Source organism: Suncus etruscus, chromosome 18 (assembly GCF_024139225.1).
Source record: "Suncus etruscus isolate mSunEtr1 chromosome 18, mSunEtr1.pri.cur, whole genome shotgun sequence".
NCBI lineage: Eukaryota > Metazoa > Chordata > Mammalia > Eulipotyphla > Soricidae > Suncus > Suncus etruscus.
In genome coordinates, this window is record NC_064865.1 from 43,231,280 (window position 1) to 43,256,507 (window position 25,228).

At 41.4% G+C, this 25,228-nt stretch overlaps 1 protein-coding gene across 1 annotated transcript in view; it reads right to left on the reverse strand.

The window, feature by feature from the left end:
• The window catches only part of RANBP9 (RAN binding protein 9), an 86,201-nt gene that overhangs the window by 16,747 nt on the left and 44,226 nt on the right, over positions 1–25,228 (reverse strand). The window contains exons 3-7 of the mRNA XM_049765245.1: positions 21,081–21,133; positions 19,927–20,094; positions 12,269–12,291; positions 3,424–3,608; positions 733–845 (exon numbers count right to left, since the gene is read on the reverse strand). Coding sequence (XP_049621202.1) covers positions 733–845; positions 3,424–3,608; positions 12,269–12,291; positions 19,927–20,094; positions 21,081–21,133 — 542 coding nt within the window. The remainder of the gene's footprint in view (positions 1–732; positions 846–3,423; positions 3,609–12,268; positions 12,292–19,926; positions 20,095–21,080; positions 21,134–25,228) is intronic.

Consider the following 25,228-nt stretch of genomic DNA (forward strand, 5'->3'; position numbering starts at 1 on the left):
TGGTTTGATTTCATGACCGAGACTATTGTATGGTCCTTGTCTTTATTGCTGTAGTGCTCACTGGATATTTATTTGATATTTCTTTCTGCATTGTTGCAGTGTCTCAATTACCTTTTTCCTGTCCTCTCTCAATCTGAGGTTGAAAGCCTCTAGGACTCTGCCCATTTTCAGATTATTTGATTTTTTTACCCCATACTATTGGTTTTCTTGCCTTCAAACAAAACCACATAATTAGAACTATCTAGCTTCGCCTCTCAAATAGAGGGGGAAATAAGGGAGGGTACCAGGACCAAATAGATATATGATCCACTAGTAGTAAGCTAGACACAGAGGGGACACTTACTTTAGCAGCCCGGGGGGTTATGGTGGGGGATATGGGTTGCAGGAAGGGAACGGGGGTGGAGGGTGGACAAATTTGGTGATGGGTATTCCCCTGATTCAATGTTAATATGTACCTAAAATACTACTGTGAAAGATATGTAAGACAATATGGTCCAAATAAAAATTAAAAAATTAAAAAACAAACAAACAAAAAAACCTTGCCATTCCATGTCCAGAACAGAACACTACAAACACAACCCTATGCTTATTTTTTTTAAATGTAATCTTAAGAAAATGTCAATACAAGTCTCAGAGATGTGAGCTTAATATAAATTCAAGTTTTTTTCACTTAAAAAATATTTCTAAAACCTGGAATCTGAAAACACGTGTTATCATGCACAAGATCCTTACTTTGTCTATTCTTAATGGAAGCTAATTCTTCTAGAACAGTCTGGTCTGTAGATCTGGCAAAGGCCTCTGCTGTGGCACAGTACCCGTGGTGGACTAAGTAAGATGAAACCATCCTTAAAGGAAAAGGAGAAAGCACATCGTTTAGTCATGGGAACACAAAGTTCACACTGTAATTTACATAAAATAAAGTCTACTTCATCAAGAAAAATCAACAACCAGTTCCCCTGAAATTATTAGGACCCAACCTTGTTCTTTACATTTGTGTTTCCAAAAAGATAGTAACAATTACTATTTTAAGACTAATGTTTTATTAAGTTTACTGTACCGATGAAAGATAAAACCTTAGGGAACACAAAGAGATAAAGTCTACTGAGAAGGAAAGGAAATAAGACTGTTAAAGTACCTTCTAAAAATAACTATTGGTAGAGAATCAAGGATGAAAAATTACTTTCTTCTCAGTTCCCCCATTACCCTTCCTTCCCTATCTTTTTCCTTTCTTATATTCAATCCTACAAACATAATTTCTATTTCAACTTCACTGTATGACTTGTCCTACTAAAGTATTGATGTTTTGTTAAACAAAACAACTTAAAAGAAACAGCCTTAAGGGCCCAAGAGATAGTACACTGGGTAGGGCAACTTGCCCTGAACTCAGCTGACCCAGGTTCAATCTCTTGAGGCCTGCCAGGAGTGATCTCTGAACATAGAGCCAGGAGTAAACCCTAAGCACTCCTAGGAGTGGCTCAAAACCAAAAATAAGTAAATAAATAAGTCACCTTTTGTATTCCTGAGTTCAGTTCTTTACCAATTATGTAAGATGATACCACTGTGATCACAATACTGAGATGAATACAAAGAGAAAATCATCCAGAATAAAATGTAATAGGATGATTCATTTATCTTTAAATTAAATTAATCAGCACTTATTATTTAAAAATAAGGTTATTTTTTAAAAAAACAACCAAGTTTTTGGTTGCTGCTTGAACAACATGAGCCCCAACAGTCAGCACCCTCAAACCTACCTCTTAGGGTTTTACTAAGGTAAGGGTCCATTAAGAAATAAGAAGAGGCAGGGGTGCAGAAAACGAAGACAAGAGGATCTTTAAGATAAACACAATTTCCCCAAAATTTCCTCCTATTGTCCAGAATAAAGAGGACAAGAGAAAATTCTTCAAAGCTGCTTCTCAAAAAGCTGGTGTCACTTCTACACAAAGCAGGTAGGCAAGAGCAGAAGCCCCATGAAGTGCCGCTCTAAGAAAACACCCAGAAATGCTGCTTCCTTTACCCACTCACGATGCCTAGAAGAAGCATTAAAGGGATGTGACTCCTGGACATCAACCTAGTTTCACTCTGTCTCATGGCATATGTAGGGTTTCAAGTCAGAGTCCACAATCCTTCCCCAGGAGTGGTGCAAATATACCAACACTGAGGCTCTGTAAAACCAGGTAGTAATCACGAAGAAAAAGTATGTTTTCACAATCACCCTAGCATCTAGTTGCCATCTTTTCTAAAAAAAAAATTTGATTAGAAATGTCAAACTAATCAATTTATAACTTAAGTCTCCTTTATATTTATATATAAATAGAAAATTTATGTATACATAGAAATTTTATAATACATAAAATGAAATATATGATATACTGATGGTATCTATATTTTTGCTATTTCCTTAGAGTTAAGATTACAGCTAGTGAGGGCCAGAGAGATAGCATAGGGGTTAAGACACTTGCCTTACATGCTGCCAACCCTGCTTTGAACCATCTGGGTCTCCCAAGCACAGTTACCAGGAAGAATCCTTGAGCACAGAAGAGCCCACAGTAGCCCCTGACCAGTATCATGTGGTTACATCATGTGCCTGGTTACAAACCTCAAGTACAAATCTACATGTGTGTCACCAAATCAACCATTACTTTTAATTATCTAAATAAAGTATATTCTGTTTATAAGAGACAAACATTTAACAAGAAATCATGAAAATTTAATATTAGAGTACAAATTAGATGAAAGTCTTCAACAAATACCTTTTTTTAACCAAAGGAACAAACATTTGTAGTTAACAGAAAGATACTCAGAGTCAGAGCGCTTAACCTGTCTATATTTGGCCTTAAATTCGATGCCCAGCACCACACCCAAAAATATTTTTAAATATAGTTTTTGGTTTTGTTTTGTTTTTGGACCAAACCTGGCAGTGCTTGGGAATGCTAAGAATTAAACTCAGGTGGGCCACGTGCAAAGCAAGTATCCTACCTGCTGTCCTAATTCTCCAGCACCCAGATATAGTGTTTGGTTTTTTAATTAAAATCATTGTGATGGGGTGGAGTAACAGCACAGTAGTAAGGCATTGCCTTGCATGCGGCCAACATAGGATGAACCCTGGTTTGAATCCCAGCATCCCATATGGTCCCCCAAGCCTGCCAGTAGTGACTTCTGAGAGCAGAGCCAGGAGTAACCCCTGGGTGCCACTGGGCGTGACCCAAAACCAACCAAACAAACAAAAACAAACAAACAAACAAAACCATTGTGATCTATAAAGTCCTTCATAGCTGAATTTCATACAGTAAATCAGGGCCATTACCTCCCTTACACCAAAGATCCCAGAGTGCATCATATACCACCACTCTTTGGATCCTGGCCTGCCACAATAACAGCAAATACGGTTGCAAATAAGGTCAATTTCAGTCTCCCACTTACTTCTGTATCATGGTCTGCCACTCTCCTTCACGGTCTCCGATAGGGAAGCGGTCTATCTGGGCCTGTATTTTGGTTCTCCACTCTCGCATGTAGTCTTCTATATCGAACACAAAAGGGTGCTGCCCAAAGTTGGCGTCTACCACCTCTCCCGGAGTCTGCAGACCCACGGTGGGATATAGATTTGGCTGTAAGGGAACACAATCACAAAGCATGAACCTCTTTCATGTTATACTTCCTCACCCTTTGGGGTACTACCTTTAACGTCCACAAGCGTAGTCCATGACTATTTTAAGATCTCAACCCAAAACTAGCAGATGAACTACCCAACAAATGATCCCATAAACAGTCACACTTTGTGACAACTAGCATTTCAGTGAACGTCACCATCAGGAAAAATTGGAGCCTAGATAATATTCCTTAACTTTCCCCAATTCTAACACAATCATAGTTAAAGAGATTCAAGTATAAACACATAACTCAGAGCCACCCTGATAGAGATTACAGCCAACACATCTCTAGAAACAGCATGGACAAAACACAAGTTACTCTGCGCATACGATCCCAACTTATCACATTCTGTTCAATTTTTTTTTTTTTTTTTTTTTTTTTGGTTTTTGGGTCACACCCGGCGGTGTTCAGGGGTTACTCCTGGCAGGCACGGGGGACCATATGGGACACCGGGATTCGAACCAACCACCTTAGGTTCTGGATCGGCTGCTTGCAAGGCAAGCACCGCTGTGCTATCTCTCCGGGCCCTCTGTTCAATTTTTTTAATTTACACTGGGACTGGAGCGATAGTACAGCGGGTAGAGCTTGCTTTGCAGGTCGACAACCCGGTTTCCACCCCGTACAAACCTCACCAAGCCTCCTAGAACTTGATCCCTGTGCACCGATAGTCAGGAATAAGCCCTGAGCACCACCTGAAATGGACCCAAATCCAAAAATTGATCGATCAATCACTATAATTCTGATTCACAGTTGAGGAGAATTTTGTACGGGCAGTTCTTGAACTTTCTGTTGTTTGGTTTGGGTTGGGTCGGAGGAGTCACGCGCGGTGGTGCTCAGGGATCACGCAGGTCTCGGAAGACCCTGCTGGGACTCGAACCAGGGTTGAAGGCGTAGCAAGCCAAGTGTCCCAACCGTGGGTGTGGCAGGAGGATATCGGTCAGCAAATCCTCCTCCTTGGGCCCGCAGGCACAGCGAAGGGGTTAACGGCCACTCGGGGTTCCATGCCCGGCCCCACGTAGGGACCCTGAGCCCCGCCGAACGCGCCCCCCAGAACCCTCAGAAAAGAACGGGGCGCCTCCAGAGAAGGCCAGCAACCTCACAACCGCGTTCCAGCGCACCCAAGGGCCCGGCCAGGGGAAGGCGAAGAGGAGAAAGCTGTACCATGGCTCCCGCGGGGCAGAACGAAATGGAGGAACGGAGGAAGGCACAGGCTCGTCGGGCCCGCCCAGAGGCCCGTCCCTTGGTCAGGCCCGGCTTCGTGGGAATGAAGGGCCAGCCCAACCTGGACAGGAAGCGCAGGAAGCGAAGTGGGCTTGCGGGGGCGCCCCCTATAGGTCCGGCCGGAAGGCGCCTGGAACCACGCAGATGCACCTGAGCGCTCTGGGCTACTCCGGAACTACTTCATTCACTTCATTCATTTATTCACTCTCCCCGCTCCCCCGAACTGATATGTTCACTTCAATCTCTCTGGCCTCCAGGAACTAACTGATTTCTCCCCCTCTTCTCCTCTACCCCCCCCCCCCCTTCCCCACCTCCACCTTTCCTTCCCTCCTCCACCAGGATAGGAAAACACCTCATTCTCCAAGATAAGCAAGAGACAAAGATACTAAAACTCTTTTCCCGGTTTCAACATTAGATTTCTCACTCCACCCCCACCAGCACGGTCCAAAAGGGCACAACAGGGCTGGAGAGACTAAACAGCTGACTAGGCGCTAATTTAGGAGTCCTGGAAGTTCATGATTCCTGAGCAGAGCCAGGAGTAAGCAAAGGCTGAACACTACAGCCCAGGCCAGCCCACCCTCCCCCCGCCAAGTGAAGCCAAAATGACCAAAAAACAAAGTACTGTGTGCATGGCCTGAGCGATAGCACAGCCATGGGGCGTTAGTCTTGCACGTGGCCAACCCAGAACAGACCCAGGTTCGATTCCCAGCATCCCATATGTCCCCCGTGCTATTTCTGAGCACTGTCCTTCTGCATGCAAGGCAAATGCCTTACCTCCATTATCTCTCCGGCCCTAAAATAATTTTTATTGTGACCAATGTGAATTACAAACCTTTCACAGTAATATTTAAGGTACATAGTGACATTGAATCAGGGGTATTCCCACCACCAGCGCTGTCCTCCCTCAACCCATTCCCAGCATCCCTGCATTGCCCCCCAGAAAACAGATTTTTGGTTGTTGTTGTTTTTGGGCCCACGCGGTGTCGCTCAGGGGTTACTTCTAGCTATGCGCTCAGAAATCGCTCCTGGCTTGGGGAACCATAGGTGATGCCAGGGAATCGAACTGTGGTCCATCCTGGGTCAGCCGCATGCAAGGCAGACACCTTATGGCCTGTGCCACCGCTCCAGCCCCATCATTTCTCTTTTTTAGCACAGAATTTCCTTCACTTAAACTCCTTACAAAATTAAGATATTAAAAGAAGCCAGACTTTAAAATGATTCATTAAGTGGTCCCTATTTCTGAAATTCTACTTTCTCAGGCTGAGATTTTTTTTTTTTTGAAATGCTTTGGTAATCTCAATTTTACTGACAATTTCAGGAAAATAATTGTATCAACAAACAATACTGAGAATAAGCTGTGCCCAAAATACAGCCTTCCTAGGACAAAACATGCCATAAATGTCAAGTCAAATACATTTTTTTTTAATTTTTGGTTTTAGGCCACATCTGGCAGTGTTTGGGGTTACTCCTGGCTTTGCCCTCAAAAATCACTCCTGGCAGACTCGGGGTACCATATGGGATGCTGGAGATCAAACCCAGGCTGGCTGCATGCAAGGCAAACATCCTATTCGCTGTGCTATCACTCAGGCCCAATATATTTATCTTTAAAACCTCACACATATACATAAAACGACAAGCAAAATAAATTCCTACTTTAAAAAATATATTAATTAAAGCAAGACTTTTGCACACCCAATTTAGATTTAAAAGACTGAGATTACCAAACACTGCTAAAGGCTGAGAAAACAAACTCTCTTCTTGTCCACAAAAAAGGTAAACTAATGTAGACGTATATGAAATAAAGGAAGAAAATCTATAAAAATTGACAAGCAAAATTACTTCTCAGAATTGAACCAAATTCAGTATGTACGAAAAAAATAGGATAAGATACGAACGTGTGACCTACTGAATGATTCATAATGGCAAATTTAAAAAGAATGTTCTAGAGATCTAAATACCTAAGCCAATGGCAACAACAATGGAATCAAGAGACCCAAACCTCAACAATCTAAACTAAAAATGGGCCTGTTATACGGTTATACAGGGGGTGGAATATGATAACTTGGGGAACATTGGTGGAGGGAAGTGGGCAATGGTGGGGTGGGATTGTCCCTGATTGTCTGAAACCCAACTCTGAAGGACTTTGTAAATCACAATGGTTTCAATAAAATCATATAAAATAAAACTTAAAAAAAAAAAAGCAAATGTTCTTTTTTTGTAGTTTTTGTTTTGGGGCTACAATCAGGTGTTACTCCTGGCTCTGAGCTCAGAAATAGCTCCTGGCAGGCTCAGGAGCCATATGGAATGCCAGGGATCAAACTTGGGTCATCCCGGTCAGCCTTTTACAAGTCAAATAGGCAAATGCCCTACCACTGTGCTATGTTGTAAATGATATTATATACAGCTCCAATCAAAGCAGAGACTACAATACTTAGTATAAACTACAATAAAAAACAAGCAGGGGTCGGAGAGATAGCATAGCAATAGGGCATTTGCTTTGCACGCGACCGATTCAGGATGGACCCAGGTTCAAATCCCGACTTCCCATATATTCCTCCAATAATAAAAACAAAACAAAACAAAACAAAAACAAAACCAAAATTTGCTTATATTCCCAAATTAACTTCTTTTTGAGCTATTTTCTTTATTTGGTTTTGAAGACACAATTTCTAGTCTCCTTCCTATCTAATGAATTTCTTAATTGCTTTTTAGATTATTCTTTACTTGCAAACATGTAAACGCCTCAGAATTCAGAAGATGAGTTCCCTTTCTCTTCTTTGCCATGCTGATTTTACCAGTCTTTTAGCAAATGAACAATGACTCCTGTAATTTAATGTACAGCCCAGCTCACTAATTGACTTACGTGCTTGACTACTCTGCTTAACTTAGCCAAAACTGAACTCTCTCCTCTCTGCACTATCTCACCCGTAAAACTTGCCTTCTCCTTATAAATAAATGACATCTTCGTTCTTTCAAGTCTTAAGGTCAAAATTCTTGATGTCAAACCCACTTTCCACATTTTCACACCCAATCCACCATCAAGTTCTCTTGGCATTCAAGTTGAATTTTTTAAAATCTACTTATTTTTATTTACTAAGCTCATAATCTATCTGGGAAAAAATTTTTTTAAGTTTTTTGTTTTTTTTTTTTCAGGCCACACCAGGCAGTACTGGCTCATGGCTAACTCCTGATTCTGCACTCAGAAATTATTCCAGTCGTGCTCAGGGGACAATATGGGGTCCTGGGATCAAACCAAGGTCAGGTATTTGCAATGCAAGTGCCCACCCACTATAAATATTCTTAACATTATACTTTTGTATTTTGTTTGACACAATCCTAGGAATATATGTGCTTTTTATTAGATCCAAACAAATTCCCACCACTGCTTATTTAATAATGCTTTTTGGTTGGGACTGGAGAGATAACAGGTAGGGCGTTTTCCTCACAAGTATCCAACCCAGACAGACCCTGGTTTAATGGCATCCCAGGGCTTACACCTGGCTCTGTGCTCACAAGTTGCTCCTGGCAGGCCCAGGGGACAATATGAGATGCCAGGATTTGAACCAGGGTTCGTCCTAGATTGGCCTTGTGCAAGGTCAGGAGTGATTTCTGAGCGCAGAACCAGGAGTGACCCCTTAGCACCTCCGGGTATGGCCCAAAAGGCCATCATCATCATCATAGTAATAATAATGATAAATAATAATAATAATAATGATGCTGCTTCTTGGTGATTATTGAGCCAAACTTCCTTGGCTTAGCAAAACTGATTTTCCTATTATAACTTTGGTTTCTTCTATGTATTATATAGGATTTTCTGCAGGAATAATAACAATTTGTAGATTGAGCATTTATAATCTCTGAGCATCTCATTCTCTCTTTCCAATCATATCTGAAATGGAAGGAATCCTATAACCAAGTATCTTCGATCCTGCCAGGAAGCTTCTACAATGCAAGTCTCTGAATCAGTGGAAACTCTTAAAAGAAAAACTCACTGAAAACTTTGTGATGTGACAGCTTCTCCTGAGGTAACTGCCAGAAAACAAACTCTTGAAACAATTACTAAGTCAATAAACCACTTCTGCACAATCAAGGAGTGATACACTTCAGATTATTTACAAAAACCTTGGGTGAGTGCCTTCTGGTAATACTAAAAAAGTGACAGGGCATGGGGTCAGAGCAATGGCGCAGGGTTAGGGCATTTGTCTTGCACGTGGCTCACCCAGGACTGACCGTGCGTGGTTCAATCCCTCAGCGTCCCATATGGCTCCCCAAGCCAGGGGCAATTTCTGAGTGCATAGCCCAGGAGTAACACCTGAGTGTCACCGGGTATGGTCCAAAACCCCAAAAATTAAAAAAAAAAAAAATGATAGGGCTAAAATGCTAATGCAGTGCCTTGGATGTGGAAACCTAGGTTCAATCCCACACCACAATTGATCCCAAGCCCCAAAAGAAGCCATCCTGAGCACTGCCAGGTTTGGCCCAAACAAACAAGAAAAAAAAAAGTGATGAATTAAATCCGTATTAAGGGGGAGTAAAGTCAGCCATACTGGAGAACTCTTGGAAAATGTTCTTGAGCCCCATGAATAGCCTCAGTGGTGGGATCATGTGCCCACTGAGAGCACCAGTACCACAGGGCCTCCAAGGACTACGTACCACAGGGCCTCCAAGAACTACTGCGAGTAGTTCTTAGGAAAAAGCCCTTCTGATATCAAGGAAAACGGTTTCATGTTAAAAAAAAAAATAAAACACTATACACATCAACCCTTCAAGAGAAGCTTAAGGACCAGAACAACAGTTCAAATGACTGGGGCACGTGCCTTGCATGCTCTAGGAATTGATTCAATCCCTGGCACTGCCCACCCCAACCTACCTGTAGAACCCCGACGTAACAAAAGTACCATTGGGTCCCCACTCCCCAGCACTGTTGAGCTCAGCAACAGCATGTAAGCCAAGTAGAAAACTGCTAGACAAAAAAATCACACTAGGCATTCACAGAGGCCCTGGGCATTATGGAGCCCCTTCCCGATAACCCTCCCCCACTTCAATGTTGGAAAGGCCAGGCGCTGAATATGAAGGTCAGGGCATATCTTGACTAACAGTTATTGCCGTCACATCATTTTTAGGTATGGAACAAGTGACAGTGATTTGAAAACTGTTTTGGGGGGGGAGGGAGAGAGAGGGAAAGTGAGGGAGGGAGGGAGGGAGAGAGAGGGAAAGTGAGGGAAAGAGGGAGAGAGAGGGAGAGAGAGAGGAGAGAGAGAGAGAGAGAGAGAGAGAGAGAGAGAGAGAGAGAGAGAGAGAGAGAGAGAGAGAGAGAGAGAGAGAGAGAGAGAATGGGGACACTGGTGGTGGGAAATCTTCACTGGTGAAGGGTGTTGTATGGAATGAATGAAATTCAATCATAAATAACTTTTCCTAACTGTGTTACAAATAACCATGTAGCCATGGTGTTTAATTAAAAAAAAAATTCCTGCTTATAAAATAACAAGAGTTGGGGCTGGCAAGGGTTGGGGCTGGCAAGGTGGCGCTAGAGGTAAGGTGTCTGCCTTGGAAGCGGTAGCCAAGGAAGGACCACGGTTCGATCCCCGCCCCCCCAAGCCAGGGGCAATTTCTGAGTGCTTAACCAGGAGTAATCCCTGAGCATCAAACGGGTGTGGCCCGAAAAACAAAAAAAAACAAAACAAAAAAAACAAGAGTTGAGCAAGTATAAACACAAATTCTAAATGATGGACCGAGGAAGATCATCTGCTCAAAGGGATAACATCGCACATGCAGGAGCCTGGGATTCCATCCCTGGCGGTTCCATGAGCACTGCGAGTGCCCAGCAACCAGATCTGAATAAAGAGTTTTATTCAGTTGTTTGTTTCACCCCTTCGTGCTCATGTGACACACATTATATATACAAGGTCGTCTTAGCTGTGGTAACTAAAAAATCTATGCTTAGACCGGCTCTCATTCGAGAGGGGGAGCCCAGCATCACCCAATTCATTCCCACAACAGCTTCCTCACAGGTCTGCTGGCTCTACACTCACAGCCCCCTCCAGTCTACTGTTCAACCCAGCAGCTACCATGTGGTCCTTCAAAAATTGAGCTGTACAAAACAAAAATTGCAATGGCTTTGCCTCAAACTGTAGAATGCCCATGTCCTTACAACAGCTCTCACAGACTACATCTAGCTTCCTCTTCAAAACCTAACTCATTTCCTCCTGTTCTGTGCCTCTCTCACATCTATCACACTTCACAAACTCTTCTAGTCAGATCTGGTCTTACTTTAGAACCCCTCCCCTATTTCCTCAATAATCAAAACTCTTATCTAGTTCAAAAGTCTGCTCAGCTCTTGAGCAAAGACAAGCAAATGTACAACCCAGGTTCTGTATCTGGCACCCCGATGCTCTACTTTTCTTTAAAAGTGCCTAAATCTCTTGGGTTTGATTTCCAGCACCACATTAAGATCTCCACATTGTCCCTACTCAGTAATGCCAGGAATGATCCCTGGGGGAAAAAAGAGCAATCCTAAGCATAACCAAGGTATAATCTTCAAAACAAAATATTAATAAAATATAAGTATGATCTTTAAAAATTTTAGCATTTATTCTTTTATTGGTGGGGGGCACCCAGAAATGCTCGGGGTTACTCTTGGCTCTACCCTCAGGAATCTCTCCTGGAAGGGCTCAGGAGACCATATGGGGGGATTCTGGGGATAGAACTCAGGTCAGCCATGTGCAAAGCAAACGTGCTACCTGCTATATTGTTCTAGCCCTAGCATTTACTTATTCTTTGTTGTTGTATTTTGTTTTGGGGTCACATCTAGCAGCGCTCAGGGGCTACTCCTGGCTCTACACTCAGAAATCACTCCTGGCAGGCTTGGGGAACCATATGGGATGCCGGGATTTGAACCACCATCCTTCTGCATACAAGGCAAACACCCCACTTCCATGCTATCTCCCCAGCCCTTATTCTTAATGAACTGTTTATTCTTGAACTTGCCCAAAGAAAATACTATGTAAGGGGACTCTTATTTTCTTTCGTGGAATTCCCAGCACAGAATTCTACATAATATAGACGAACTAAATAATAGTACAGAAACAACATACTAAAAATGTCAAATGACACCAAACAAATGACATCAGGTAGTTTGATTTCAGCAGTCCTGATGTACTATTGGTTACCTACAACAAAATGCTCATTAAACAGTGCCCACAAAACAGTGATGTGGAGCTGAATTTCTAAAGCTCCACACCAATGGAGGGGCCTCTATACTTGGAAAATAAAATAGTATCAAATGTATTTCATTCTAAGCAGTCTTATTATTAGTACTTCATACTTCAATCTTTAGGCTTTTGAAAACTAATAGAGCAAAACTGCTTTATTTAAAAAGAAATTATATATATCTTACCGGTAGGTCCGTGAAAGCAATACCTAAAAAAAGAGAGAGAGAGAGAGAGAGAGAGAAAGCATTAGAGTTGGTTTTTCAAAGACAACTATGGTAAACAAACCTAACTTTCTAACTAAAAGTAAAGAATGGGGAAATTAAAAATATAATTTTTTTACTTTAGGTATAGAACTTATCAGGAGCGATTTCCCCTCACAAACAAAAATCATGACCTAATAAGTTTATCACCTAACAAAATCATCACTGGGGGAGAAAAGAAGTAGCTTAATTTGGGGGCCACAACCAGGGTGCTCAGGGATCAATCACTGTACCTAAAACTAGAAAACGAGAGAGAGAGAGAGAGAGAGAGAGAGAGAGAGAGAAGAGAGAGGAGAAAAGAGAGAGGAGAGAGGAGAGAGGAGAGAGGAGAGAAGAGAGAGAGAGGAGAGGAGAAAAGAGAGAGGAGAGGAGAGAAGAGAAGAGAGAGAGGAGAAGAGAGAAAGAGAGAAAGAGAAGAGAGAGGAAAGAGAGAGAGGAGAGAGAGTTTATTTTGTTTTCTTTGTCTGGGGGCCACAACGAAGCACTCAGGGGTTACTCCTAGTTCTGTAATCACAAATTATTCTGGCAGGCTTGGGGGACTATCCGGGATTCCGCGAATCAAAACTGGGTTGGCCACATGTAAGGGAAATGCTTTACTGGCTGTGCTCTCACTCTAGTCCCAGAAAACATTTCCCGCTCCCCAAATCATCAACTTTATTAGGCATATACTGATTTTATTTCTGGGGTCCCCTACTAAATGACTCCAGGATTTTTAAGTCTTAAATATATTTAAAGTTTATTAGGAATTACATAAGAAAACTGATTGCAAAATAGTTACATCTGGGGTCTGATAGCATAAGGTAAGGCAGTTGCCTTGCATGCAGAAGGATGATGGTTCGAATCCCGACATCCCATATGGTCCCGAGCCTGCCAGGAGTGGTCTCTGAGCATAGAGTCAGGAGTAACCCCTGAGCGCTGCTGGGTGTGACCCAAAAACCAAAAAAAAAAAAAAAAAAAAAAGTTACACCTGATTTTTGATGAGCACCTAACTTGCTTGTTCCTGTTATACCACTTAATCTTTCCCTACTAGATTTAGTTTTTTAATGATTTGGAGGAGACTTCCTATTACAATAAAAGAAAAAAAGAACAGAATGCAATGCTCATTTCTTTAAAAATTTTAATTTCTTATAAAAGGACATTCTTTTTTTGGTTTTTGGGCCACACCCAGTGACGCTCAGAGATCACTCCTGACTATGCGCTCAGAAATTGCTCCTGGCTTGGAGGACCATATGGGACACTGGGGGAAATCAAACCACGGTCTGTCCTAGGTTAGTGCATGCAAGGCAAATGCTCTACCGCTTGCGCCACCACTCTAGCCCTATAAAGGGACATTCTTAAATAGTCTGACTACTGTATGGGGGAAGAAAACAATTCCTTCTGTAAAGATTTATGTAGCAGAGAATTTCTCTTGAAATTCTAGACAGTAATTTCAACAGCCGTGTTTGCCTGATCCATGATAGTATCACTGAAACGAGTCTACTAGCATCCCAAAGTGACAACTTAATAATCTTCCTTCAAATATGTGAACAAGTTATTTACCAGAAAATAAGAGCACATAAACTGAATATTACTGTAGGACCTCATTCATGTTTAAAGAGCCCATGAGTACATCCTCCATTCACTCCTGAACCAGGGAAGCTATCAACAAAACATCCAAGGTTTTTTATAACAACACCTGGAAGCAATCCTCTACCAGGGAAGACCCTACCACTGCTCTGACATTGACCTGCTCAAGAGACTTCCCTTAACACTAAGAAGACTTGACAACAACAACGACCTGCTTACAGGACAGGGTTCTCTGCATTGCCCTTTAATTGTGAGGTGAAACGAGAGGACGCTCTGCACCATCCTGACTGCAATGTAGGATATGCAGATTCCAGGATCTTTAATACAGAAACATGTTACCAACAACAGAGACTGTGTGAAAAATAAAAGTGTATTGGCACTACAGACAATGACCTGGATTGGACAAACTAGTTTGCCTGGAGCCTAGAGTTGGTCTTATGCCAAGAAACTTGAGGGGTAGGGTCTCCTTGTATTTAGGCCAAGGTTATTCCTTTCCATTCCCCTCATATTTTGGTGGGCCTATGCAAACAACAATTGCCACTCTAACACCTAACACTCTAACACTACTGTGCTCCTTTGACTCTAATCCTTAAGAAAAACAACCCACTTAAACTCCTGGCTCTGTGCTCAGAAATCTTTTTTTTTTTTTGGGGGGTCACACCCGTTTGATGCTCAGGGGTTACTCCTGGCTAAGCGCTCAGAAATTGCCCCTGGCTTGGGGGACCATATGGGACGCCGGGGGATCAAACCGTGGTCCTTCCTTGGCTAGCGCTTGCAAGGCAGACACCTTACCTCTAGCGCCACCTCGCCGGCCCCAGAAATTAATCTTGGTGGTGAGGATGCACAGAGAAAATGACTCTCATTCACTGCTGGTGGGAATGTCAAGTGGTCCACCACAACATGGAAATTCCTCAAAAAACTTGAAACTGAGAGATCCCATAAGGCCCAGCAATACTGCTCCTGGGCACTCTAGTAGTGTAAAAACATAATGCAGAAAAGCCCTCTGTACGACTATGTTAATTGCAGCACTATTCACAGTAACCAGAATCTAGGAACAATTCCAGTGGCTCACGCAGCTGTGAGGAAAAATGAAGTAACAAAATCTGCTATACATGGATGGATATAGAGAGTATTATGCTGAGCGAAATGAGTCAGAGGAGAGGAATAGATATGCACTCACTTGTAAAAACATATTTATATTTAATAAATATTATAATATACATATACCTATATATATATATATAAAAAAGATAGGGACTGGAGTGATAGTAGTGAGTAGGACATTTGCATTGCATGGGACTGACCAGAGTTCAATCCTTGGCACTTCATATGCTCCCTGGAGCTTGCCAGGAGTGATTCCTGAGCACAAGACAGGGGTAACCCAAGTAATGCTGGGTGTGGTCCAAAAACCAGAAAGAAAAATGGCATGGTAACAATAGTTAAATACAATAGAGACAAGGCAGAAGAACCAGTCCATGGTAGGACGCTTGTCACAAGAGAGGAGGGAGGGGTGCTGCTGGGGCAAAGAAGAGACCACTATGACAATGAGTTGGAAATAATAATTCTGGACAAGAACTGGGTGCTGAAAGGGACTAAAGTAATATGCACCATATACATTCAGTAACAATATTGCAAACCACACAGTATCTAAAAGAAAAAAAGGTAGAGAGAAGAAAAATGTCTGCTACAGAGGCAAATGGGGGAGGGCAGGAGACAGCACAAGAGGAAAACTGAGGAAACTGGTGACAGGAAATGTGCATTGGTGAAGGGTATTGGGACATTGTATGACTAAAACTCAATCAAGAACAACTTTGTAACTGCAAAAATAATTAATAAAAGCATATAAAAAGGCAATAAAACCCTATCTTGCTTCACTAAAGATGATTTGAATTTGCATTATTTTAACTAACATTCTTTTATCAGTAACTGCTGAAATTATTATTTTTGTTTTGGGGTCACACTTGGCAGCACTCAGGAATTACTCCTGACTCTACACCCAGAAATCGCTCCTGACAGGCTCGAGGGACCATATGGGATGCCAGGATTCAAACCACTATCCTTCTGCAAGCAAGGCAAACGTCTTACCTCCATGTTATATCTCTCCGGCTCCACTGCTGAAATTATTTACCAAAAACTTAAAAAGATGCCACTCTTGTAAAAGGCCCAATTGTCCAAATTTTAAAAAAAATGTTTTTTATTTGTTTTTTGGGTGACACCTGGCAGCGCTTGGGGGTTACTCCTGTCTCTACGTTCAGAAATTGCTACTGGCCGGTTTGGGGAACCATATGGGATGCCAGGATTCGAACCACCGTCCTTCTGCATGCAAGGCAAACACCCTACCTCAATGTATCTCTCTGACCCCCTACAAAAATATTTTTAGTTATCCATTTTATGACTTGTCAAGGTGACCTTGGGACATTAACAAGTTCATTCTATGCCTGCTTCACATGCTGAAGGTCAAGGCTTGATCCCCACCTGAACTGGATATCACCCAAAAATGAATGAGATAAAAGCCCTAACACTGCAAATTCAAGGGCCTGGGATGTGGTTCAACATGCTTTCCATGCATGATTATGATTTAATCCCACCTACATGAAATTAAAAATATTTTTTTAAATTTTAAATTAACCCAGACACTGAGATATTTCTTAGTTTCCTAATAAAATCTATCTATTTATATGTTTTGGGTGCAAGGGGTCAACCTCCTACATAAAGGAAACCTGAACTGCGTACTCAGCTCCTCCACTTATGCGTTGAGTAAATAACTATTTTGAAAACCTTCATAAGACAGAAACTAAAGATATATCACCTTGCGGGGAGAAATTTTCTGTTTGGGGAAGTACAAGGAAACAAAATGGATATTTTATCTTCTAGATGCTAGAAGCTAGACTAAAGGTATGCACGCTTCTTCTGTGTTTTCTGCAATCCAGGCCATAGGGTTACTGGTAGAACCACTTACTTCTACCATTACAGTGCCGGCAAGTAGCCAGATACCTATAAACATACATGAATGGGCTGCCCTGTGATACAATCAAACAACTCAGGTCACAGCCTGCAGCTCCCTTTTCTAGAGGAATTATTTCTCCTTAGCCTGTCTCTAACTCTAAGCCTTAAGTAAAACAAACTGAGATGCTGAAGCAGAGAAGTTACTGAAGTTCAGTAATTTGCATCAAGTCATACAGCCTAAGCAAGGAGACAAACCCAGACAATGGTCAAATAGGTATTTCTTAAGTTTATGAATAATGATAAATGTGTCCAAGTTTTTAACTATAATCTGATTCCACTGTTAGGTGTCATTTTTTAGACACCATCTCACATTTAAGAAAAAGATTTCTTGGGAGTCCAGAATGTTTCAAGAGGCAAGAACATCTGCACATTTAAGACCCCAGGTTCAATTCCCAGCACTACATATCAAGCCCCCCACCCCCACCCCATACTGTTAGAGGTGCTCCTGGCTTGCTCTTGGCTCAGGAATCACAGCTGGTGAGCTCAGGGGGCTACAATGGGTACCAGGAAATGAATCCTGGTCAGCCACATGCAAGACAAGTGCCTTACCTACAAGTAACTCTGGTCCTGGTCCTTATTTTAAAAGAAAAAAGGGGGATGGGGGAGCCTAAAATGGTTTTCTTATTTCAGAGAAATAAAACTTAAATAGGAAAATTTCACACACACACACACACACACACACACACACACACACACACACACACACACACACACCCCACACAGATATAAAATCACACATCTTACCAAATAAAATCTCAGAATTAAACTTTTTTTTTTTTTTTTTGGTTTTTGGTTTTTTGCTCATACCTGGCCATGCTCAGGGATGACTCCTGGCTCTACACTCAGATATCGCTGCTGGCAGGCTCGGGGGACCATATGGGATGCCGGGATTGAACCACCGTCCTTCTGCATGCAAGGCAAAGGCCCTATCTCCATGCTATCTCTCCAGCCCCAGAATTAAACATTTTTAAAAATACTATTAATTTTGGTTTCAAAATTCTCCCCCTTTTTTTCCATGTCTAAACCAAAGGTTTAAAAAGCAATCTAAAAGCAATTTTTTTCTGGTTTATAATTTAAGAGTTTAATCTAGGGAGTCAAGTCACCAGGTAGGAGCTTAAAAATGTCAGAGTGAATGGGGCCAGAGCGGTGGCGCAGAGTACTGAGGCAATGGCTTTGCCTGCGCTAGCCTAGGATGGACTGCAATTTGGTCCCCTAAGAGAGGAGTGATTTCTGAGCTCATAGCCAGGAGTCACCCGAGTGTCACCGGGTGTGCCCCCCACCCAAAAAAATGTCAGAACAAAAAAAGTAACAATAAAGTCAAGGGGGGGGTGCGGAAAGATAGCCTAGAGATTATAAGGTGCCTGCCTTCCATGCCAAAGGACAGTGGTTCAAATCCCGCAATCCCATATGGTCCCCCGAGCCTGCCAGGAGCGATTTCTGAGCATAGAGCCAGTAAAAACCCCTGAACACTGCCAGGTGTGACCCAAAAACCAAAAAAAATAAAATAAAATAAAATAAACTCAAGGAACTCTATTTTTCCAAGATGAGAAAGTTGTAAAAACCAAGTCATAATTTAAAAATGTAATTTCAGTAATATCCTTACTCTGATCAAATTATAGGATGTCTTGTGCTTGGGACAAGCTTGTAGTCAAGTAACATAGGACTTCAAAATCAACATTAATAAACAGAACAGAAAGTTTTAGTTTGAATACAGATGTGACAAAATTATATTAGGTACATGTTGAGAAGCTAAAAAACTATCAATAATAGAAGCAAAAGACTTTAAATATTCAGGGGGACCAGAGCGATGGTGCAGCGGTAAGGCATCTGCCTTGCATGCGGCTAACCCAAGACGAACGACAGTTCAATCCCTTGGGGTCCCATGTGGTCCCCCAAGCCAAGAGCAATTTCTGAGTGCACAGCCAGGAGTAATCCCTGAGCGTCACCGGGTGTGGCCCAAAAACCAAAAACCAAACAAACAAAACAAAAAATGTTCTAAGAATGCTCTTTGTATGATAAAAAGATTGGTATTTATGCATTTACTTCTTAAAATTACTAATTCATTACAGTTTAGGTGATGAGTCTGTAATGGTGTGAAGAGTCATGTTGGTGTTCAGCTATATCATCTCATCTATGCAGTTTGATTCTTAAATCTTTATAAGCAAAAAATTTCTGTATCCTAGGGTTACTTAGTTATTTTACTCCTTTGCTTACAGAATTTACTATCATACACTTTCAGCAGTAAACATATGTGAAACCTTTCTTTAAAAAATCAGTCTTGGGGCCGGCGAGGTGGCACTAAAGGTAAGATGTCTGCCTTGCAAGTGCTAGCCAAGGAAGGACCGTGGTTCGATCCCCCCCGGCGTCTCATATGGTCCCCCCAAGCCAGGGGCGATTTCTGAGCGCTTAGCCAGGAGTAACCCCTGAGCACCAAATGGGTGTGGCCCAAAAACCAAAAAAACTAAAATCAGTCTTATTAACTTACATTTTAAGAAAGTGGAATACAGTAATCATACACAATTTTAAGCTTAACGTGCTATGGGAGCACACACTTTTCATTTGCTGTTAACTGGGCTCTCTTTCACAGAACCTTTCTGTATGTCAATACCCTTCCTTGGTAGCATAAAGATTTTCCTCCTTTTGTTATTTTATCCCTAACACTAGACTAAAAATGGACCATCCCTTTTTTTCTTGGCACTTAATAAATGAAGAACCGGATCATGACAGTGAAGGGTTTTATTTAAAGCAAAGGAAAAAATAAACCTCTTAGCACTTATGTAACTAAATAAATATTAGCATGGGAATAATTTCTATTATTCCTATACCTGTGATACAAAGTAGCCTTCATAGAATACAATTTTCACCATTTCCTCAACTTTCACCTGGAAAGAACAAGAAACCATTTCCAGAGGCATTTATCTATAAAGAATCACAAAAAAATATGACTACCATGCTGTAAGGATAATAATGACAAAATCTGGTTACTTTCATGCAGTACATTATCTTAGTACCTAAACTATGTCCATTCTTGGTGTAGAAGCAGGTATTGTTGATTAGGTTAACACAACAGCCAATGACATCACCAGTTGTAAAAGTTGGTCCATACGGTTGTCCCGTTCCAGAAGAACAAAATGAATGTCCATCATCCCCATGGTAACCATATGAATGTTTATCCCAGCCTAAAGAGAAAGTTCCAGTATATTTACAAAGAAAAAGTAAGGTTCTTCTGTATATTACAGTTATTCATTACTTCAATGGCAATAAAAGCCAGATTGGTTACAAGAACTTTCAAATTTATGTTTATATTTTCAACAATTACGCAACACATATTTCTTCTCTATTAAAAGTTTGTAACGTTCATGTTTTAGAGGCAGTAATCTAAATACAAAATTGAACACTTTCTGATCTTTCCATAACAACAAACTACAGACTTATTATATAATGACTAAGGCATTTGTAAGCACGTGCATTTTCTGTTATTTCTAAGAATTCTTTGGAGTTAAAGCCTCATTTAAATCCTTCACATAGATAATTTAACTAACTAAAAGGGTACACAGAAAGCTTGACCAAGTTAACATCTGATTATAATCAGGGTCTGGCACAGCATGGTTTCTGCTGATTCATTTTTTTATCTTATATCTTATATTGACAATTTTGCTTTCTGCTTCCAGTTTCCTCCACAAAAAGTATTTAACATCAGGAAACTCAATATAAGATAAAAATCTAAGAATCACATTTTGCTGATAGTTTGGCGAAACAGTTGTTATCTCAATTTACACCTGCCTTAGTTGATTTTCAGTACCAGCCTACATTCCCCAAACATTAAACAACTGAAAATGGGTTAAAAAGTCAGGACCCTAGTAGGGTAGGAAATGAAGTGACCATTTATATTAAAGCATTTAATGTAGCTGACATTATTATGTACTGAAAGTTAAAAATGCCAATAAAGAAAAACAAAGGCAACAAAAAAAAATACGGCTTATACGTTCTACTTTCCTAAGTAGCAACAAATCCAGTTATTATAATCAGTCATATATGCTGTGAATTTATAGCTACTAAAAATATAGAAAATGAACCTATTTATAATGATTTCATGTTATTACCTGAAATTTTTAACCAGAAAGAGTAAGCCATAGCCTGTAACATAATTCAATTACAAGTGTACCTGGTAGTCTATTCATGTTCACACCTTGGGCAGAAAGACCGATTCCCATGTAACTGTTAGAAAGAAAAGAAAAATAAGCTGTTATATCATGATATATGATAAATCAGATGATCAAGCATTATCAGAACCCAGTCTAGTTTAAAGGTTTAGGGAAGCTAAATCCACGGTAAATTCCTAAACATTCATAAACACATTCCCAAGTAAAAATTAGTAATGATTATTATATAGTCCACTGACTACCATACATGCCTTCCAGTTTATTTACAGCTAAGTGCTTAGGATTAATACAACTCACAGAAAGTATGACGGATTATGTAGAATAAAAAAATTTAGATATAAAAATCAATAAATTGCCTTTCAGAATCAATCTCCCTCTCTACCTCCCTCCTCTCTTTTATTTGAGGGGAAAACATAAAGATTCCTTGGGGCCGGGAGGGTGGCGCTAGAGGTAAGGTGTCTGCCTTGCAAGCGCTAGCATAGGACGGACGGACAGCGGTTCGATCCCCCAGTGTCCCATATGGTCCACCTAAGCCAGGGGCGATTTCTGAGCACATAGCCAGGAGTAACCCCTGAGCGTCAAATGGGTGTGGCCCAAAAACCAAAAAAAAAAAAAAAAAAAGATTCCTATTAATCCATCTAAAATACTTAATACATTAAAAGTAAACATGTGACCGGAGAGATAGCACAGCAGCATTTGCCTTGCAAGCAGCTGATCCAGGACCAAAGGTGGTTGGTTCGAATCCCGGTGTCCCATATGGTCCCCTGTGCCTGCCAGGAGCTATTTCTGAGCAGACAGCCAGAAGTAACCCCTGAGCAATGCCAGGTGTGGCCCAAAAAACAAAAATAAAATAAAACTAAACATGTGTTGTACTGAAATTTATACAATGGTCCTCTAGAAGTCTTTGGATAAACTGACAAAAATAACCTAAACATGTAGCTATTGTCTTGTTAAAATAAAGAAAAATAAAATAAACCTCACAAAAGAAAACTCCAGAGGAATAAGTCCATTTAGTATAGGATTCATTTTTAAAAAGGAGAAAACATCATTAGAACAACTTGATTTTAAAATTAAAGAAGAAAAGTAATACAGAACCATCTACTTTCAAAAAATCTATGCTGAGAGAATAAATAAAAGTGCAGGGGCCAGAGCAGTGGCACAGAGATAGGATGTCTGCTTTGAACGCGCTAACCTAGAACAGGCCACAGTTCAATACCACCTCGTTCCATATGATCCCCTAAGCCAGGAGCGATTTCTGTTTTGTTTAGTTTTTTGTTTTTTGGGTCACACTCGGCAGCGCTCAGGGGTACCCTCGGCAGGCTGGGGGATCAGATGGAAAGCTGGGATTCGATCCACCGTCCTTCTGTATGCAAGGCAAATGCCCTACCACTGTGCTACATCTCCGGCCCCACCAGGAGCGATTTCTGAGTGCAGAGCCAGAAGTAACCCCCGTGCAGCACTGAGTGTGGCCCAACACCCCCCCCCCCGAAAAAGGTCCAAGCTGGAAAATTAATTTGCTGGTCAACTATGACTGAGTCAAAATTTAAAATGGCATTTGAGGACCAGGACCATGGAGCCCAGCAGCAGAGCAGACAGGCGCCAGGGACGGACCTGCCAGAGGCTCAGTCCTGAGGACACACACGCATACACACACACACACACACACACACACACACACACATGCCTGCTCCCCCTAACCAAGAGATGGCCCCACACAGCAAATAAATAAAATAAAAAGACTAAGGCTCAGCACTCCTGGCAGGATTCAGAGGGAGGCATCTGGGATGCCAGGAATGGAACTGGGGTTGGCTGCAGGCAAAGCAAATGCCCACAAAATCACATACAGAAAGAAGTGATCATCACACACTGAGATCATTTACATCAAAGTCAGAAACTGCTAAGCACTGTTTTAAATGCTTTAGATAAAGGTACTTTAAATACAGAAACCAAATCACTAGAAAGTAAAAATTAACTATTTGAAGCTGGGAGATATATATGTACAGAAAAAAAAATCTACTAAATACATTACAAATTAATTATTTTGCAAAAGTGACAAGAACACATTTAATTTCTCTTCCAATAATAGCAACTATGAAATGGAAATGGTGTGCGCAAACCAGACAGTAATTACAAGGAATAAAGATATCAGTAAAACTCAAGACTGATCTATCAACATCTATCAATAAAAATGCATTTCTAGATAATTTGACCAAATAAAAAGGACGGCCTTTCTAAAAATCACTATACAACAACTCAATACAGATTTCCAAGTGATTTTCTTTAATTATGCACACAATGTTTCATTGTTGTTCTTGTTGTTATGGAGCTACACCTGGCTATGCTCAGGGCTTCCTTCTGGGTTTGTGTAGGGATCATTCCTGGCAGGACTCAGAAGGGTCATACAGTGTCGGGGATTGAACCTATGTTGGCTGCATGCAGGGCAAGTGTTTTTTACCCACTGTAGCATCTCCTAGCTTCCAAGACAAAATAAATTTTCTTTTTAAATGTTTTAAAGAACTGTGATTTTCAAATTGTTGACAGCAGGTGCTTCTGCAAGCTGAGCCATCCTGTGGCGGCAGTATGAATGAGAGCACTTACTGACTGGTTTTTCCTTTCTGTGTCCTAATAAACTTACATGTCTTCCTCTACAGATTTTGTGACTTGAATTTATCTTTATGTCCCCCTCCCTTTGTTGCTATACTAGTCAGGTACCACTGGGCCTCAGAGCCTACACACACTTGGATATGACCTGACCCCCAAGAGATTCGCAGTTTTGTGGACTACACTAAGTCAGGTGAGATACTGAAGTTCTGGCCTCCAAGCAAAGCAGGCACTGTGCCACTTCCCACTGTCAATCCCCTCATAGTTTTCCACTATCAAGAGATTTAAAATCTATCTTAAACTGAGTTTTCAACAGTGTGTGAGGTGCATAATAAAGCTTTTGACTTCTTTCCATATACATACTTGACCCCCATCTGTCCAAGGGCCCTTAAACATTTGCAGTGTTCTTGACTCCTCTTTAAAATGTTAAATACTGTATAACGCTTAACCATTTTGGGGTCTTTCTTAAATAAGTTTAATTAAGAAATGTGAAAGAGAAAGAGAATAAAAGAAAGGGTCCCAGAGGAGTGCAAGCTCCTCCAGAGGAAAGAGCCCCAATAAAGGAATTCTACGGTTTAACAAGTTGGATGCCAGCTAAAAGGGAGTGTGCCCAGGAAGAAAGTGGGGAAAAGAAAGGCAAACCAAAAGAGAGGGATGTGGCAACTCCCACAAAGGGTGTACACCTTGAGTTCTTCCCTAACCAACCCCATGGCCTCCCTTCCTCCCTGTTTTGGGGGCCAGACAATGCTGGGGATAAAACCCTGCATGGAAGACAAGCACTTCACTGCTGTCTCTCTAGCTCAATGGATTTTTCTTGATCCTTAAGCCAATACATTACTGTCTTGGTTTATCCCCCTTTCTCTTCTCCTTGTTGTGATAAACAGGGGAATCACACAATTAGGTGTTGTACATACACATTTAACTGTGATTCTCTGGAGATCACACACAAGGCACTACCCGCTGGGATTTCACTTAGCATCCAAGGAGGTGCTGGGGACAGAATTCTCATGCCTGCAAAGCATGAAGCCATAGCCCCAGGTCCTTGAATAATTCAGTTAAATGGAAAAGAACTTGTTGTTTTCCTTCTGTGCTTAGGCCACGCACAGCAGTACACAGGGATCATTCCTGTTGGGCTCAGGGGCTCATGTGGGGTGCTAGGCCATGTGTGTGCAAGGCCAAGCACCCTACCTGCAATACTATCATTCAGGCCCATCTATGGAAAGTCTTATGCTCAGACTGTCTAAGTACAACTGTGTTCCTCTTTTGTTTTTTGGTTTTTGGTTTTTGGGTCACACCCGGCAGCACTCAGGGGTTACTCTTGGCTCTATGCTCAGAAATTGCTTCTGGCAGGCTCAGGGGACCATACAGGATGCCGGGACTCGAGCCACCAACCTTCTGCATGAAAGGCAAACGCCTCACCTCCATGCTATCTCTCCGGCCCCAACTGTGTTCCTCTTTAAAACTGCTTTGGAGAGTTTGTTTTTGGCAGTGCTGATGACTGAACACAGGGTTTCTTTCACACATGGAAGACAAGTGTTCTTGTACCTCC